This window comes from Lipomyces tetrasporus (assembly GCF_029532465.1).
Source record: "Lipomyces tetrasporus strain NRRL Y-64009 chromosome Unknown POJ06scaffold_2, whole genome shotgun sequence".
NCBI lineage: Eukaryota > Fungi > Ascomycota > Lipomycetes > Lipomycetales > Lipomycetaceae > Lipomyces > Lipomyces tetrasporus.
In genome coordinates, this window is record NW_026611597.1 from 219,939 (window position 1) to 234,504 (window position 14,566).

A 14,566-nucleotide genomic window follows, 5' to 3' on the forward strand; every position below is an offset into this window, starting at 1 on the left:
TGTTTCAACCGTAGCCTAATATTAATAAATACTGAAGAATAGTAACTGGTTTAATGAATCTTGAACCTATATCACGTTTGTATGCTTTAGCAACGAATTGTATGGTTAAGAGGTTGCAAGCACGTTGACAATACCCACAAATGCCCACACACTGCACAGAAATGACTTCGACACAAGCCGCAAGCTGAAGCTCTAGATCTACCACGCCCGATGTCCAAAGTAGAAAACAGCAACACCACGGCAATGCGACGCATAGGATAGTTGCTACCATTGATAACTTTGCTTGGTATGTCGACAGCCTCGACTCTTCCGTTGAACGCTGCATCGGCCCCAACCTCGGGAATCTACCTTTCAGCAGTCAATCTCGGCAAACACAACGTGCCGGTCCCGGCGACAATCACAAATGATCCCGAAGTCACAGAGAAAACTTGCAAATGGCATACCACATCGCCAGGTGAGGAGCTAGTGGTCACTGATCATGTTGTGATGTGGTATGAAAGCGGTGAGTTGCGTAGGAAATTCGGCTTCCCCAGCGACACAGTCACGCACGCGTTGTTTACGCATTTCGAGGACCCGGCGCCGGCATCGCTGGACGAATTTGCAGCATCTACAGCAACTGATGGCGCTAGAAGGAAGTCAGGGAAGTTGTATGGCTCATTGAAAGATGGTGGATCATCGAGCAAGAAATCACGGGCCGACAGAAAACGAGCAATCGTGATTGTCCTGACAGAATTTGCCCATATTTTCTTTCTCAGCGGCGCGCGGTATGTTGTTAACATTCCCTTTGCAGTGAAGCGAGTCTTTGCCACAGATAGAGGCTTAGTACTTGAGAGAGATTCTAGTAGTGGATCAGACACGTCAATGCCACAGCTTCTGGATCCATCGGATCTCAGTGCGCGTAGCTTGCCTCCGCTACCACGTTTTTTCTCACTGATGGACCCCATGGCAGATTTGGGATTGGTCACAAAACTGTCTACCAAAAGTTCGACGGTAGATTCGATTTCCGCCGCTGGATCAACGCTTTCACAACAGGAGGAGCTCGTCTTTATGTCGGAACGCACACCTAAAGGCGCAGAGCAAGCGCTATTGGCCGCAACGTACGATTATTCAACCAAGATGGTCAGTGTTTATCACTTCCGCTACTTGAGCACAGACGGAAACGTCATCACACGCCGTCGCACCATGTCTCGTCGTCGATCGTCTATGCTACAATCTATGACAGAGGACACGTCTATTGCGCCTGACATGTCACCAATGGACAACCGGCGTACGTCAACATCTCGAACAGACATATCCCTTACAATTGACCGAATGGGAGGTGCGGGCGTTGACGCGTCCGAGATTATGGGCATGTCCGGCGTTTCCGGAACAGGGCCCATGCCATTTTTGTCATGGTGGTATGACCTCGAGAGTCTAAAGAAGGAGATAGAATTCTCTCATATCGAGTCTTTTGCTTTCAGTGCAACAAGAAGTGATTTGAAATGTTTCAATCTCGTCGACTCCGAAAGGAAATGCCAGGCACTCGGATTTGTTAATAGAGATGAAGGTTATGTCATGCTGCTTTTATTTAGCTTGGAGGGCAAGCAGCTTAGGTTTGAGGACTCCACTAAGATCCCGGCCAGGGATGCGGTCAACATGTCTGGTGATGAGAGCGATGGTCTGCGACACCGTTTTGTACTACTATTACTGCCAGATGGGACACTGCGACTCTATGATCCATTTCTACGAATGTACTCCCCTCAATTGCACACTGCTGAAGTTGTCACAGAACTGGTCCACGCCATGGCGGATCAAGTATCTTTACGCCTAGCTGACGGTTCGCTCACGCGGATTGAAGTTGTGCTGTCGCCTCGGACGACGTCCATAAGGCAAGCATTTCAAATTGTCAACTCAATGCTGGACCCTATCCACCAGGTATTGCTCGGTTTCAAATATTCCGCTGCTTTATTGCGACAAAGTACATCGCTATCCTCGCGTCTGTCATTTAACGAGTGGGACGTGTTCGCCGTCGCATTGCTGGCTGCCTGGATCGGGCCTGGTCTCAGCGCGTCCGATCAACTTGAGGAATCGAATTCTACTGTATACGCGAAATTTCTCGCGGAAGATACTATCGAGGACCAGAGTAGGAGATATCTCGCAGAATCAGAAGCCTGGTTTGGATTGTTGGCTTCTGAGCGCGGAAGACATCGAAAATGGCCATTTGCATATCATGCGGAGCTAGCTATAGCGTTAGCCAATGATGTTGCGTCAGCGTACGGGAATAGCAATTGGGTTCGAAATCAAGGGGTCATTGTTTGTGCATTACATTTGTTGGCTGAAGAGCTAAAGCTTGACGTCGCAGCTACTGAGGCAAAGGGAAAAGTAGATATGCTGTTGGGACAGCTGATAAGATGGCTTGGATGGGGTGATCAGTGGAAAGAAGCATACACGTCGTGGAATATGCTATATGACGAGGGTATTATTAGTGTGATGTCGTCATTTTGCCTCAGTTAACATTTTTTCCAGTTCCCAGGTTTGCGGCACCAGAGATACTAGCGAGTCCACCGAATATTTTTGCCATACTCTACGACGCTTTAGTATCGCCACTTGAAGTAATAAAGCCAGAAATGCCTACATTATTTGACATTGCCGCGCACCGGGCAACGCAGACCACAGTATCGAAGAAGCATCTTGTCGCCCTTCTCCCGAAGTCTAAATTTGTGATCGAAATATTCACAATCCTTGTTACGTACCCAAAGTCAACGGTATACCGTAACATTATTGACCATTTACTGCAATCATTTTCAACTGCAGCGATAAGTCCTCCACAAAGTAAGGGACGTGCACTGATGAACGAGATTGAGCGATTTCCAGAATGTATTGTGGTCGTTTTCAAAGAGGCTATTATCTGGTGTCAAGAACATACACCTACTGAATGGGGTGTGGACGCATTGGAGCTAATCGGAAGGCGGGATTTGAAAAAGCTAGTGGAACTGGGAATTCATGGCTCTGATCTTGAAATCAGTCGGCAGGTGGTAAGGATAAATTTGACGCGTTGGGTTAGGGCAATAGTATGTGCTGACCCATTTCGTAGCATTCGAGGGACAAGCCTAGAGAAATATCACAAATCGTGCAGTCAGTTCTTACGGAAGCAGATAGCCTAGGGCCCTGGGATGGTGTTTCCGAGGTTGACCGAGCCAACGTTTCCAAATTAATTTTTCGAGAGGATCGACGGATGCAGGAAGTCCAGAAGCTGCTACAGGCGACTCGAATGCAATCGGGCAAATTTGAATACAGCCAGCTCTCGTCATCATTCAATGAGGCAGATATGCATACAGCTCAGCAGGAACTGGCTAGAATGATTGGTACGCGAACACTTGCAGTTCCTGTCGGGCGGGGTGCATTTTTGTATTCTGCACGGATTCCATTGTTGACCGAAAAGTTTCCAATCCCGAAAATGAACTTCAATATCGTGATGAAACCTAGTATGGCTACTATAACAGTTGACAAGCACTTAATGAGCGAGGCTAATATTTCTTGGGGACTTTTTCACAATGGTGTTGCTAGTGGGTTGAGTGTTTCCAAGGATGCGAAGGAAATTACCGGATCCTGGATCGTTTTTAATAAGCCACAAGAGCTTTCATCCCAACACGCCGGATTTTTACTTGGTCTTGGTTTGAACGGTCACTTAAAAAACCTCGCGGAATGGCATATTTACAATTACCTCCGTCCTAAGCATACGCTAACCTCGATCGCTCTGCTACTGGGAATGTCAACTTCATATCTTGGCACATTGAATCCCAAGATGACAAAAGTGCTCTCTGTGCACGTTGTTGCGTTGCTACCAGCAGGATCAGCAGATCTCAACATTTCTGGACCAATGCAGACTGCCGGTATAATGGGGGTCGGACTACTGTACTATGGCTCTCACCATCGTCGTATGAGTGAAATCCTAATAGCTGAGATCGATCAGTTCAATGCATCTGGAATTGGGTCTGGTGGAAGAAAACTGACGGGACGCGATTTAAATAGCAATGCATCCGGTGGAGCGGATGGTGCTACTGGGTCCGGATCTGTATCTGAAGGGGCTGAACTGCTTCGGGATGAGGGATATCTCCTTGCAGCTGGTTTTGCTCTTGGTTTGATCAACATTGGCTGCGGATCTGATGTAGCAAGTCTTGGTGACTTACATCTCATGGAACGACTGCTAGCAATTAGTACGGGTAATACTGGTAATAACGGCGTTATGGGGATTGGCGCTGCTGCAGGAGGTGGGGTCGCTGGAGGAGCTTCTGCCCAAAAGCATCACCTTCTCGACAAGAGTGCTGCCGGATGCATAATAGCGTTGCTATTGATTTATCTGAAGACAGAGGATGTTGGCGTTGCCGAGAAGATTGACGTTCCCGAAACAGCGATGCTATTTGAGTACGTCCGTCCGGACCTATTACTACTCCGAACTCTTGCAAGCAGGCTCATCATGTGGTCCACCATCGGCAAAACTCGTGACTGGATTTCGTCAACAATCCGGGGGTCTTTAAGACCGAGAGCGGATTTGAGAGACGTGATCAGTCTTGACAGCGATGATCTGCCTCTGCTGAATATTGTCTGTGGGTTGTGTTTTGCGATGGGCATCCGGTACGCAGGAAGAGCTGATTCTGAAGCGAAGGTGACCTTATTATATTACCTCGATCAGTTCATACGACTGTGTTCTCTTCCGGCTAGTACGCATGACCAACTTATGACTAAATCTACTGCTAGAACGTGTCAGAATGTTTTGGCCCTTTCTTGTGCAGTAGTTATGGCCGGAACGGGCGACCTTGACGTGCTCAGAAGGTTACGGCGGCTGCACGGTACGATCGAGCCTACTGTCCCATATGGAAGCCATCTCGCTACTCATCTCGCTCTTGGTATACTGTTTGTGGGAGGTGGCGAATATAGTTTAGACACTTCATCGCCAATGACAGTAACTGCCGTTGGCGAGGATAAGCCATCACCCACTGCGCAAAATATGCAAGAACGTTTTCAAGATCCAAGTCTCTTGGCGGTAGCTGGTCTTGTGATTGCGTTGTATCCACAGTTTCCTAACGACGTGCTCGACAATCAAGTCCATCTACAAGCTTTCCGGCATTTCTGGACTCTGGCATGTCAAAATCGGTGTGTGGTTGTTCGCGATATTGAGACCATGCGGCCGGTCATGATGCCTGTCACGATCGGCTATAAAGTGGATGAGTCGACGGTCATGACCAAGGCGCTTACTGCTCCATGCTTGTTACCTCCTTTGTCGACTCTTGTATGGCTAAAGACATCGTCTGCAGATCACTGGCCCGTGGTGCTAGACTTGCAAAATAATGAAGCGCATGCACGCGCACTTCGCGAGACATTAACTGTGTACACTGAAGATCGGCGGGGTGGGTATCAACGCCGGAGTTCTGATGGTTCAGTTCCGTTCGGAGGACTGTTACGCGGTCTTGGACCACCTGGAAATGCTAGCGAGGAAAGGGAGAAGCTATATGCGGAGGGCGGTAATTCAGTCTCTGTGACGTCAGTATCGCCGTCAGTCCAGAAGTTGTTGGATGCCCCATTGTTGCATGAGATGGACAGAGCTGAGAAAGCCTTGGTTGTCCCAGCCGATAGTAAGCTTTTGCGTGTTATCAGTACCCGTTCACAATTGAAATCCGTCATTAACAAATTTGTAGTGTACGCCCGACGCCCACAGATTCAATCGACGAGTGCGGATATCACCAGTACATTAGCAAGGTTTATAGAGAACCCGGGAGGCACAGATGATCTGTGGAACGTTAGAGTTGCGATTCACGGATTCCCACAGTGGGCCGCTGGTGACTCAGCGTCGATTACGACGTCGCTTGCAAGTCCTGACTTGAGTCAGGACGGCAAGCCACTGGTATTCATGCCTCTTGAAACAGTGGAGAGGCTCAAAGTCGGCGTCTGGAGAATGCACCAGGCTGTTGCCGAGCATTATTCGCGTGGATCAAACCAGAACTTTGATATGGTGGATATCCTGTAAATAGAGTCAGGTCTGGCCGTGGCCAAGTTTGCATATGCCGGTTGTGTAGTTAGTAGACGGCGGGCTTGTATATGGGCCCTTGCCCTGCAGTTGAGCGGCTGTGCATATTGTCTGGATCATCCAACGAAAGCATATGCTGGTCATGTACCTATATTCAGATTTGCTATGTGTATTATTAGATACGTCTCATTTTTCTTGCAATAATGAATATTGATGACAAGTGTACGATGTTTGCCAAGATGGACACCAGCTATGCCCAAATCAATAATTCCTCTAATCTCAGTACAGATTGACAGTCGAAACTTGTGTATGAGCTGGCGATAGCAGTCTGATATTCGTTCAGACTGTTGCAGTGCAGTGGGAGAAAAAGAGATGTGAATTCGATCATTTATGTTTGACCAACAAAGCCTGCCACTCACTGGGTTGGGCGCGGTTCGTTGCAACTCCACGACATTTTCTCGAATCAGCCAACACAACGTTATACTAGCTTACTTAATCCAGCATGGTTATGACATGCAGATTCTTTATGGTATAAAGCTCGTAATTGGCCTTCGGTTGACGGCACCAGCGCAGATCATTTGCATAGGATGGTTTAAACTCATCGGTTGGGCTTGCCGACGCAATGTCCTCGCTTTACACCCATCTCCAACGGCAAGATGGCAAGCAATGCTGTCGACTTTGATAGTTAAAGTCTCTCCTATTCCATCTGGGCACATAGAATTGGGTATATTTTCATCGTTTCCCCACAACTCCAGTATGCTATGCTATCAACAACCTGCAAGTTCTTTGACCTAACACCAAATATGTTGCAATCTGTGGCATCTTATACAATTTCCAAAATTTTTCATGTCGTTGATCTATCGTAGATTTTTGTCGAATTTCTTGCCGCCATTCTAATGAGTTGAGCGCTTACATCTGTCGGTCGGGCAAGTCCGAAGCCTCGGCTGACTGCGTTCGTGCGGCTCGACGATAGGTCCAACACGAAACCATCAACAAACGCATCAAGGTTCCCCAGCCTGCTTGTTGTTGACTTTTTTTTTTGGTATTGGTTTGATCTGGATGACGCAGACGGCCGGCGTTGATTGTATCTGTGATCTGCGTTCTGACCTGGCAGAGAGCGACTGAAGATTATGTATGCCGATAAGGAGCTCGGAGACAACCTTGGAACAAGATGTGAGCTTGTCTGGTTTAGTGATCATTAATGACGACAACGAATGTGCGACTGTCGTTCTACAATTGCTGATGGCGAATCTTGGGAGTACTGATTTGTGTGCGAGGTCGGTGGAATGCGTCCAGTGGCTAACATGGTCCGGGGCTTCCGTCGCAGTCGCCCGCTCGCTACCACACAAGCCGTCGTCATCGCACTTCGACCCCATGCTTATCGATACCCGATCTCTGCTGGACCATGACTGATAGCCTGCTTTCGACGTGTGATACAAAAGTCCCGTCCCTCGTCGCCCTGAATTTGTCAATCTGTCAACAGACATCGTCAGCCCTGCGTCGGTCGGTCGTGCAGTCTCTTCCCCTACATTCGTTACTATTCAAGACGCCAGCCATCCACAATGGCAACCAACTACTACAGCATCTCCCCGTCCGACGGTATGAAAATTCCCAGTTTTAACCGCCGGCACTCGTTGTCGTCGATAACGGCACCTCTCCTTTCTCCTACCGGTGCCATTGACGAGGACGACGACGGCACGGTCCCAATTGTCCGAGCACAAACCACAGCTGACGGCTACTACGACTCCAAACTCAGACGGGGCTTCAACGACCTCACTCGGTTCCGATCAGCTGCCAGTGCGGCGACATACAACACCCTTAATTCGTTCTTCTTCGAGCACATTGACGAGGACGCCTATCTTCCCGATGTCGGCCTGCGACGTATGTAATTATTGACTTCTCGTTTATCAGTGATATAATGCAACTAACGTCTTGCAGCGTGGCTCGCCGCTCTGGGTGGTTTCTGTGCTCAGTTCTGCTCTTTTGGATACATGAACGTGATCGGACTGTTCCAAACTTATTACGAGACTCACCAGCTCGTTGATCTGTCTCCTTCAACTATTTCATGGATCGGCTCAATTCAGACTTTCATTCTTGCATTCGGTGGATTGTTCTGTGGACGAATTTGCGATATGTATGGACCGAGATGGCTGACCGTTCCTGGATGCTTACTACTTACACTCGGCGTCTGCATGACCGCACTCTGCACCGAATATTATCAATTTGTGCTTGCCCAAGGTGTTTGCTCGGCCATTGGCGCGTCTGCTCTTTTCTATGCCACCACTTCAGCAATCACTGGTTGGTTCTCAAAGCGGCGGGGACTTGCGTTTGGAGTGGCTGCTTCCGGCGCGTCTTTTGGTGGTATTACTCTGCCCTTTTTGTTTGATGCCGTCTCGTCTCGCGCTTCGTTTGGCATGGCCGTTTATTGTGTTGCGATACTTCTTTTCATATTTTCCTTCACCGCCGTCATTGTCACTACGTCCCGCCTTGCTCCTAGTGGTCGTCAGCCGTACCGGTTTGTTCACTTTTACCTTCGCCCTTATTTTGACCCAGTGTTCGCGCTTGTTACTCTCTCGCTCACCATTGTGTATCTCGGACTCTTCGTCCCTTTCGCGTTTGTCGCGTCTCATGCTCTTGCGAATGGCCTCTCGCTAGCATCCGCATTCCACCTCATAGCCTACTTGAATGCTGGTTCACTCGCGGGTCGATTGTTCTCCGGAATGCTGTCGGACAAAGCTGGAAATTTTAATATCTACATTTTGGTTTGCTTCATGTCGGGTATTGTCGCTTTTCCATTCTGGTACTTGTCCACAACCGAGGTCGGTATCATCGTCGTCGCTGCTGCTTACGGTTTCGCGTCTGGTGGTGTTTTGGCAATGTACCCAGCCCTCATTGCCCATATTTCCCCAGTCAGGGAGATCGGAACAAGGGTTGGGGCCGTCAGCGCTGCTATTGCCTTCGGCGCCCTAGCATCGTTGCCAATTGCCGGCGCTATTGTTGGCGGCGAGGAGGATCCTGTTGGGAACTATAACGGCATGCAGATCTACGCTGGTGTTGCCATGATGGCTGGTTCAGTGATTGCTGTCATTGCAAAGGGTAAGGCAACAGGCGGAAAGCTTCTCGCTCGAGAGTGAACGAAGTCCAATTATCACTTTGTAATGCCAGGGTTGCTCTTGATCGATTGGTGTGGCCCGTCGGATCTGACTTGACCGCGGATGTGCGTCCGGGCTCCAACGTTGGTGATTCTGACTTTTGGTAGCCAATGGCCTCTTTGGAAATTGAATTCGTATTTTGTTTTGCAATCGATTGCGGGAATTTATTCATGTAATAGCACTGCATTATTATGATATACTTATGTAACTTATTGCATAGGAGTTGGTTATGGGTTTCGATTTATTGGGCGGCAGGGAATCTGGGCCGGCATAAAGCTTGTTGTCTCATAGTAACTTCAGTTCTTGAGTGATTTTGCATGGACGTTTGATGTATAAGTCGTCGATCGCTGTTTAAATGTTATTCTATACATCAGTGCTCGCAGACATGGATATGAAATTTTTAAAAGTTGTGATGTGGAAGTCAGAGAATTGTGGATACTCTATCAATAAAATAGCCTACTTAATGAGCTCTTTACAGTAAAGACTGAAATGAGTGACTTGTTGTTATTACTACAAACGAACCGTTCAAAGTAACCTGAGTGTGTTTTTGAGCGTCTCGACATAGGAACTGCGATAAAAAGACGGCCTGGGAAAGATGTATCAAGCAAGAAGCGAGTCGCCGACAATGTCCAACACGTGTATTCTACTGATACAGTAACCTAATCCAGACATGAAAGTACTTACAAGAAACCAAATATACAAGGCACAATCCCATTAATAACGACACAAAACACAATAAACAAAGTCAATTTCTAAACTTGCCCTAATGATGCAATAACTCATTTTCGTACACGCGTCTAATAACACGTGAGAACTGCTCGAACTTGATCTTTCCAGGTGCCGGCTGCGTGGGATTCGTCGCAGCAGCGGTAGCATCACCCTCATCTTTCCGAGCAATACAATCCCCATCGATTATCCATCCAGGCATCTCCTTCTCGACCCACTGCTCCACTGTCTCCACATTACTGAAGTTCCACCAACTCTGAGCAGTCTCAATTTTAAATTTTCGCATACTAAGCATAATGCCTTCCGTTATACCTTTCCGGATTGCATCTTCGAACCCGGCGACATCAGCAACGAGGTCAGCGTACTCTTCGTCGACGTCCGAGGAAAGGATTCGCCAGAACGATGGAAACGCCTCAAGTTCAAGAAGCGTGTTGAGATACGTCAATCGATGGACCGAATTCGTCAGCTGATCGTCAGTATCGGCTGCTGGTGGCACTGGAACTGTGCTGTTTGGCGCTGAGGCTGTGTTGTATTGGTGTAGAAGAGATGGAGGAAGGAGGTGGAGGGCAAGTGCGAAGTCAGGCTGGGGGAATACAGTCAGCGACTTGGCAAGTATATTAAGTACCGTCTCATCTCTCATGAGCTCTGGATTGAACTGGTATCTACATACGACTAGTTAGAGATCGGATCAAAGATTAATTGCTGATCGCTTTAGGAAGGAAAGAGCTCGAATCAGGTAGAGCTAATAACGCTGCCATCGACGGTATCCCGTCTACACTAATACATGCTAATATAATTCGTTTCTTCTCATCATACGAGCCATGGGTTTCCATTTGCATCCCCAGTAATTGAGCCAAGACAATTATAACTTACAATTTTAGCAGAGCCAAGTTTGCCATGAGATCATAATGTCCAGTTGCGCATTGTGTCGCGACGTACTCTTGTAGAACAGTGGTAGTCTCCGGATTGTATCGCGAGAGGGTAGTGAGAATTTCCTCAATTTCCGCTGACCGGGATGATGGTGTTAGTGCTGATGACGATGGCATTTTGTGATAGGTATAGGTTGATTCTGACGATCAAACAGCCAACAGAAATTTTTTGACCTCGTCCAGCGATATCTGGGTTAGGGTCAGGCTTTGGTGGCCTCTAACAACGGGACACTCGCTCGACAACGATCCTGCAAAACACGAACCCGAGCAGCGGTATACTCGGCATTGAGTATCAGAATCAGCAATTTGGTCTTGGCGGTTGAGATATTGGGACTAAAGTATTGTTTGTATTATATTTATGAATTCCTTCCAAGATTTATAAACCGAACCGAGGTTAGTAATATCGAATACATTTTGGACGCGTAACTCCTAGTCGGATCGTTAACTGATTACTCTCATTTCAGTTTCTATACCCATACGCTATTCATTGTACTTTATAATTTGCTATTGAATTATAATCGCATCTTATATACGATCGTTTGCTACAGCGTCCAAAAGGACGGAGATCGGTGCGTTGGCGAAGTCAAAGTTTTTGCCTACTTTTATACACGCCATCCAGTATGACGGATGGTGCTTTGTCATATGCTGAACCTGTTCCAAGCGATGACGACACGGGACTTCCAGGATATATCTCTCCGGTTGATGATAATGAGGAAGACGCAACTCCTCCGGAAGCTGGTGACGAATATGTACCTTCACCTGTTCCAGAGGCCGAATCGAATGGCGTAACAATAACAATGGATCTGATAGATAAACTCCTACCACCAGTTCCAGAAGAAGCAGCGCATACAAGTGATAGCATGCCAGAACCAGAACCAGAGCCTCCAGAGGAAGATGACGAGGAATCATCGTCTGAGGACGAGACGGCGTCGACCACAAGCACCGCATCTACCCCTTCCGTGGAAGACCTTGAGCCCGTGCCAGTTGCTGCCCCACGTCGAAAACGTCTTCCGAAGGATACTATTGGACATCTCGAAGACAGAATTGCTCACGACGGTATACATGCGCCTCTGACATTGTATAATGATTTAATTGCGGAGTACGTCAAGCGCGGAAAAATTGACTCTGCTCGTGATGGTTACGAAAGATCACTGAAATTGTATCCAACGGTCGCTTCGCAGTGGATTGCATATGCGGACATGGAACAAAGCGCTGGGGAATTCACGAAGGCGGAAGAAGTTTATCGTCGAGCAGTTGAAGCCGTCACAAGTTTATTGATCTGGGAACATTATCTTACCTACGTTCGGAGGCGAAATAATGTAATTACTGATGGCGAGACGGCGCGCCGGGCGATCATACAAGCATTCGAGGTAGTGGCCAGTAAAGTCGGAATTGACGTTCGTTCTGGGAAAGTATGGAAAGACTACATTGACTTTATCAAAAGCAGTCCAGATGGTCAGTCGACTTGGGAGACGCAACAGAAAATGGACTTGCTTAGGAAAGTGTTCCAGAGAGTCGTATGCATTCCAGTGGAGAATCTGGAGAACCTATGGCAAGATTATAATTTGTTCGAAAACTCTCTAAACAAGACTACGGTATGTCAATTTTATATATCTAGGCGGATGATAATGACTCAAGCTAACTGCACGCCCTTAAGGCTCGCAAATTTTTAGCTGATAGAGCGCCTGCTTATATGACAGCCAGATCATGTCTGAAGGAACTGCAACAGACTTCAAGCACCCTTGATCGTGATTTAATTCCAGTCAGGCCGCGATGGCGAGAGTCCGAACTGGGACAACTTGCTCTATGGAATAGATGGATTTCGTGGGAACTAACTGATCCGCTGGGTTTCACGTCCGAAGATGGGAAAGGGGGAGTGCCGGGCGGAAAAGAACAGTTAATCGAGCGGGTACTGTATGCCTATCGACAGGCGTTACAGCCTCTTCGTTTTTACCCGCAAATCTGGTTTGATGCCTCAGAATATTGTGCATCGGTAGATATGCCCGATCTCCAGCTCTCCTTTTTACGCGATGGTGCGGCTGCGAATCCGGGAAGCAGTTTGCTACATTTCAGACTAGCAGAAGTCTACGAGCTCACGAAAAAGCGCGAGGATGCCAAGAAGACCTACCAGAGCCTTGCTGCCAGCATCATTAAAGAGATTAAGATGGCAGAGGAAATTTGTGAGGAAAAGAAGAATGCACTACAAAGCCGTGAAGAAACAAAAAGCATATACTCCACAACAGACGGCAAGCCCAAGGATGATGATGACGAAGAACAAGTCCTAGATAATAAGAGAGATCACGGACTTGAGCTTAAGATAAAGAGAGTGGAGGAGAAGGGCCAAGAGCGACTTGCCGAGCTATCGAAGGATCTTACTTTATGCAATACAATGTATATGCGTGCCATGAAGAGAATGGAGGGCCTCAAAGCTGCTCGTCAAGTGTTTAGTGAAGCTAGAAAACTTCCATATTCTACACATCATATTTTCGTTGCATCTGCGCTCATGGAATACCATCATAACAAGGGCCCCGAAATCGCCAGCAAAATTTTCGAGATTGGGTTACGAAGGTTTGTGGACACTGTTGCGTTCGTCGAACAATACCTCGACTTCCTTATTATGACCAATGATGACACGAATGCACGCGCACTTTTTGAACGTACGGCTTCGAAGCTATCTGCCAAGGATGCTCGGCCCCTGTTTCACAAATTTTACGCATATGAAGCGGCTTATGGTAGCGAACTGTCTGCAGTTGCTAGGCTTGAGAGTCGGATGTGCGAGCTCTATCCGGATGCAAAACCTATTGCGCGATTTGCTGGTCGTTATACCTTGGGAGAGCATAGTGTCATTGGTGAACGAGAGGTAGGACCACTGGTTTACAAGGACATCCTAAAGGAAGAGCAGGGCATTTCTAGCGCCTCCTTAATTGCTGAGGACAACTTTGAAGAAGATATTGTTACGGCAGTGCCAGTGATGGCTCCGGAGCCGACAAAGAGTACTGTCAAATCGAAGCGTGCTCAGAAGCGCGCTAGAACGGAAGCGACGGGCGAGTCACGCAAGCGAATTCGAAAGAAAGAGAAGGAGAAGCCAGAACCGCGAGGAACAAGTTCTAATGCACAGCAGCGGGACCCATTCATTGGCAACACTAATACTCTTCCAGACGGGGTTATGAGACTCTTGAGCTTACTTCCGCCCGCATCGACTTACAAGGCTGTTTTGTTTGATCCGGATGCACTGGTCAATCTTATTGATCATACGCGCATTCCAGCCGTGCCTCCACCCAACGCGAATCTCTCCAGATTTAAGCCTGGCTGATGGATGAGAGAAAAATGTATTATGTTGTAGGATATGTTTGTGGAAACCGTAAACTTTTGGATGGGACGATTCTGGGACGCCGATAGTCGTATTTATTGGATATTGGTAGTAAGAAATCATGTAATATAATTCCTATATTGTATTATAAATACAGTTCACCCGCTCATTTCACACCACGGATAAGACGATAATATCAGTGGCCGGTCGCTAGGGTAAGACCATGCTTTCTCTCCCGTGTCTACTTGTTGGTGACGGTCATACTGGAACGCCTGCATTTTATCTCCGCTGCTTTAGCCACTAATGCCAAGAATACGATATATTTATGAGAATGGCCGACATTTTTATGAGAATAGTTCAATTCATATCGACCGCTCAATTCTCGAACTGTACAATCCCTTAAAGGGTTAGGGCTTCATGCAGCAGTCAAATAGCGGTGCTTTGA

At 47.5% G+C, this 14,566-nt stretch overlaps 4 protein-coding genes across 4 annotated transcripts; 3 read left to right on the forward strand and 1 right to left on the reverse strand.

Moving 5' to 3' along the window:
• The first annotated feature begins 177 nt into the window (after positions 1 to 177).
• POJ06DRAFT_244731 (uncharacterized protein) lies at positions 178 to 6,347 on the forward strand. The gene is made up of 4 exons (XM_056186539.1): positions 178 to 2,455; positions 2,506 to 3,014; positions 3,074 to 5,612; positions 5,676 to 6,347. Exons 1-4 carry the CDS (start codon positions 289 to 291, stop codon positions 6,002 to 6,004), a joined length of 5,544 nt encoding a protein of 1,847 aa, XP_056045926.1. The 5' UTR covers positions 178 to 288; the 3' UTR covers positions 6,005 to 6,347.
• A 1,258-nt stretch (positions 6,348 to 7,605) lies between these two features.
• POJ06DRAFT_192811 (major facilitator superfamily domain-containing protein) lies at positions 7,606 to 9,138 on the forward strand (the record flags this gene model as incomplete). The annotated part of the gene is made up of 2 exons (XM_056184888.1): positions 7,606 to 7,885; positions 7,943 to 9,138. The coding sequence occupies 2 exons, from the start codon at positions 7,606 to 7,608 to the stop codon at positions 9,136 to 9,138; spliced, it is 1,476 nt and encodes a 491-aa protein (XP_056045927.1).
• Positions 9,139 to 9,628: 490 nt separating this feature from the next.
• POJ06DRAFT_244735 (armadillo-type protein) lies at positions 9,629 to 10,939 on the reverse strand. The gene is made up of 2 exons (XM_056186540.1): positions 10,756 to 10,939; positions 9,629 to 10,544 (listed from the first exon to the last, which is right to left on the reverse strand). Exons 1-2 carry the CDS (start codon positions 10,926 to 10,928, stop codon positions 9,920 to 9,922), a joined length of 798 nt encoding a protein of 265 aa, XP_056045928.1. The 5' UTR covers positions 10,929 to 10,939; the 3' UTR covers positions 9,629 to 9,919.
• A 131-nt stretch (positions 10,940 to 11,070) lies between these two features.
• Positions 11,071 to 14,298, forward strand: POJ06DRAFT_244736 (uncharacterized protein). Its single transcript, XM_056186541.1, has 3 exons — positions 11,071 to 11,204; positions 11,276 to 12,406; positions 12,469 to 14,298. The coding sequence occupies exons 2-3, from the start codon at positions 11,432 to 11,434 to the stop codon at positions 14,122 to 14,124; spliced, it is 2,631 nt and encodes an 876-aa protein (XP_056045929.1). The 5' UTR covers positions 11,071 to 11,204; positions 11,276 to 11,431; the 3' UTR covers positions 14,125 to 14,298.
• The last annotated feature ends 268 nt before the right edge of the window (positions 14,299 to 14,566 follow it).

Bases quoted from the DNA above. Each gene is read 5' to 3' on its own strand.
- POJ06DRAFT_244735 (XM_056186540.1), bottom strand. From the start codon at position 10,928: ATGCCATCGTCATCAGCACTAACACCATCATCCCGGTCAGCGGAAATT. The intron at 10,545-10,755 runs GTAAGTTATAAT...AGTCGTATGTAG, and splicing joins AACTTGGCTCTGCTAAAATT to ATACCAGTTCAATCCAGAGC.
- POJ06DRAFT_244731 (XM_056186539.1), top strand. From the start codon at position 289: ATGTCGACAGCCTCGACTCTTCCGTTGAACGCTGCATCGGCCCCAACC. The intron at 3,015-3,073 runs GTAAGGATAAAT...CCCATTTCGTAG, and splicing joins TTGAAATCAGTCGGCAGGTG to CATTCGAGGGACAAGCCTAG. The intron at 5,613-5,675 runs GTAAGCTTTTGC...ACAAATTTGTAG, and splicing joins CTTGGTTGTCCCAGCCGATA to TGTACGCCCGACGCCCACAG.
- POJ06DRAFT_244736 (XM_056186541.1), top strand. From the start codon at position 11,432: ATGACGGATGGTGCTTTGTCATATGCTGAACCTGTTCCAAGCGATGAC. The intron at 12,407-12,468 runs GTATGTCAATTT...CACGCCCTTAAG, and splicing joins ACTCTCTAAACAAGACTACG to GCTCGCAAATTTTTAGCTGA.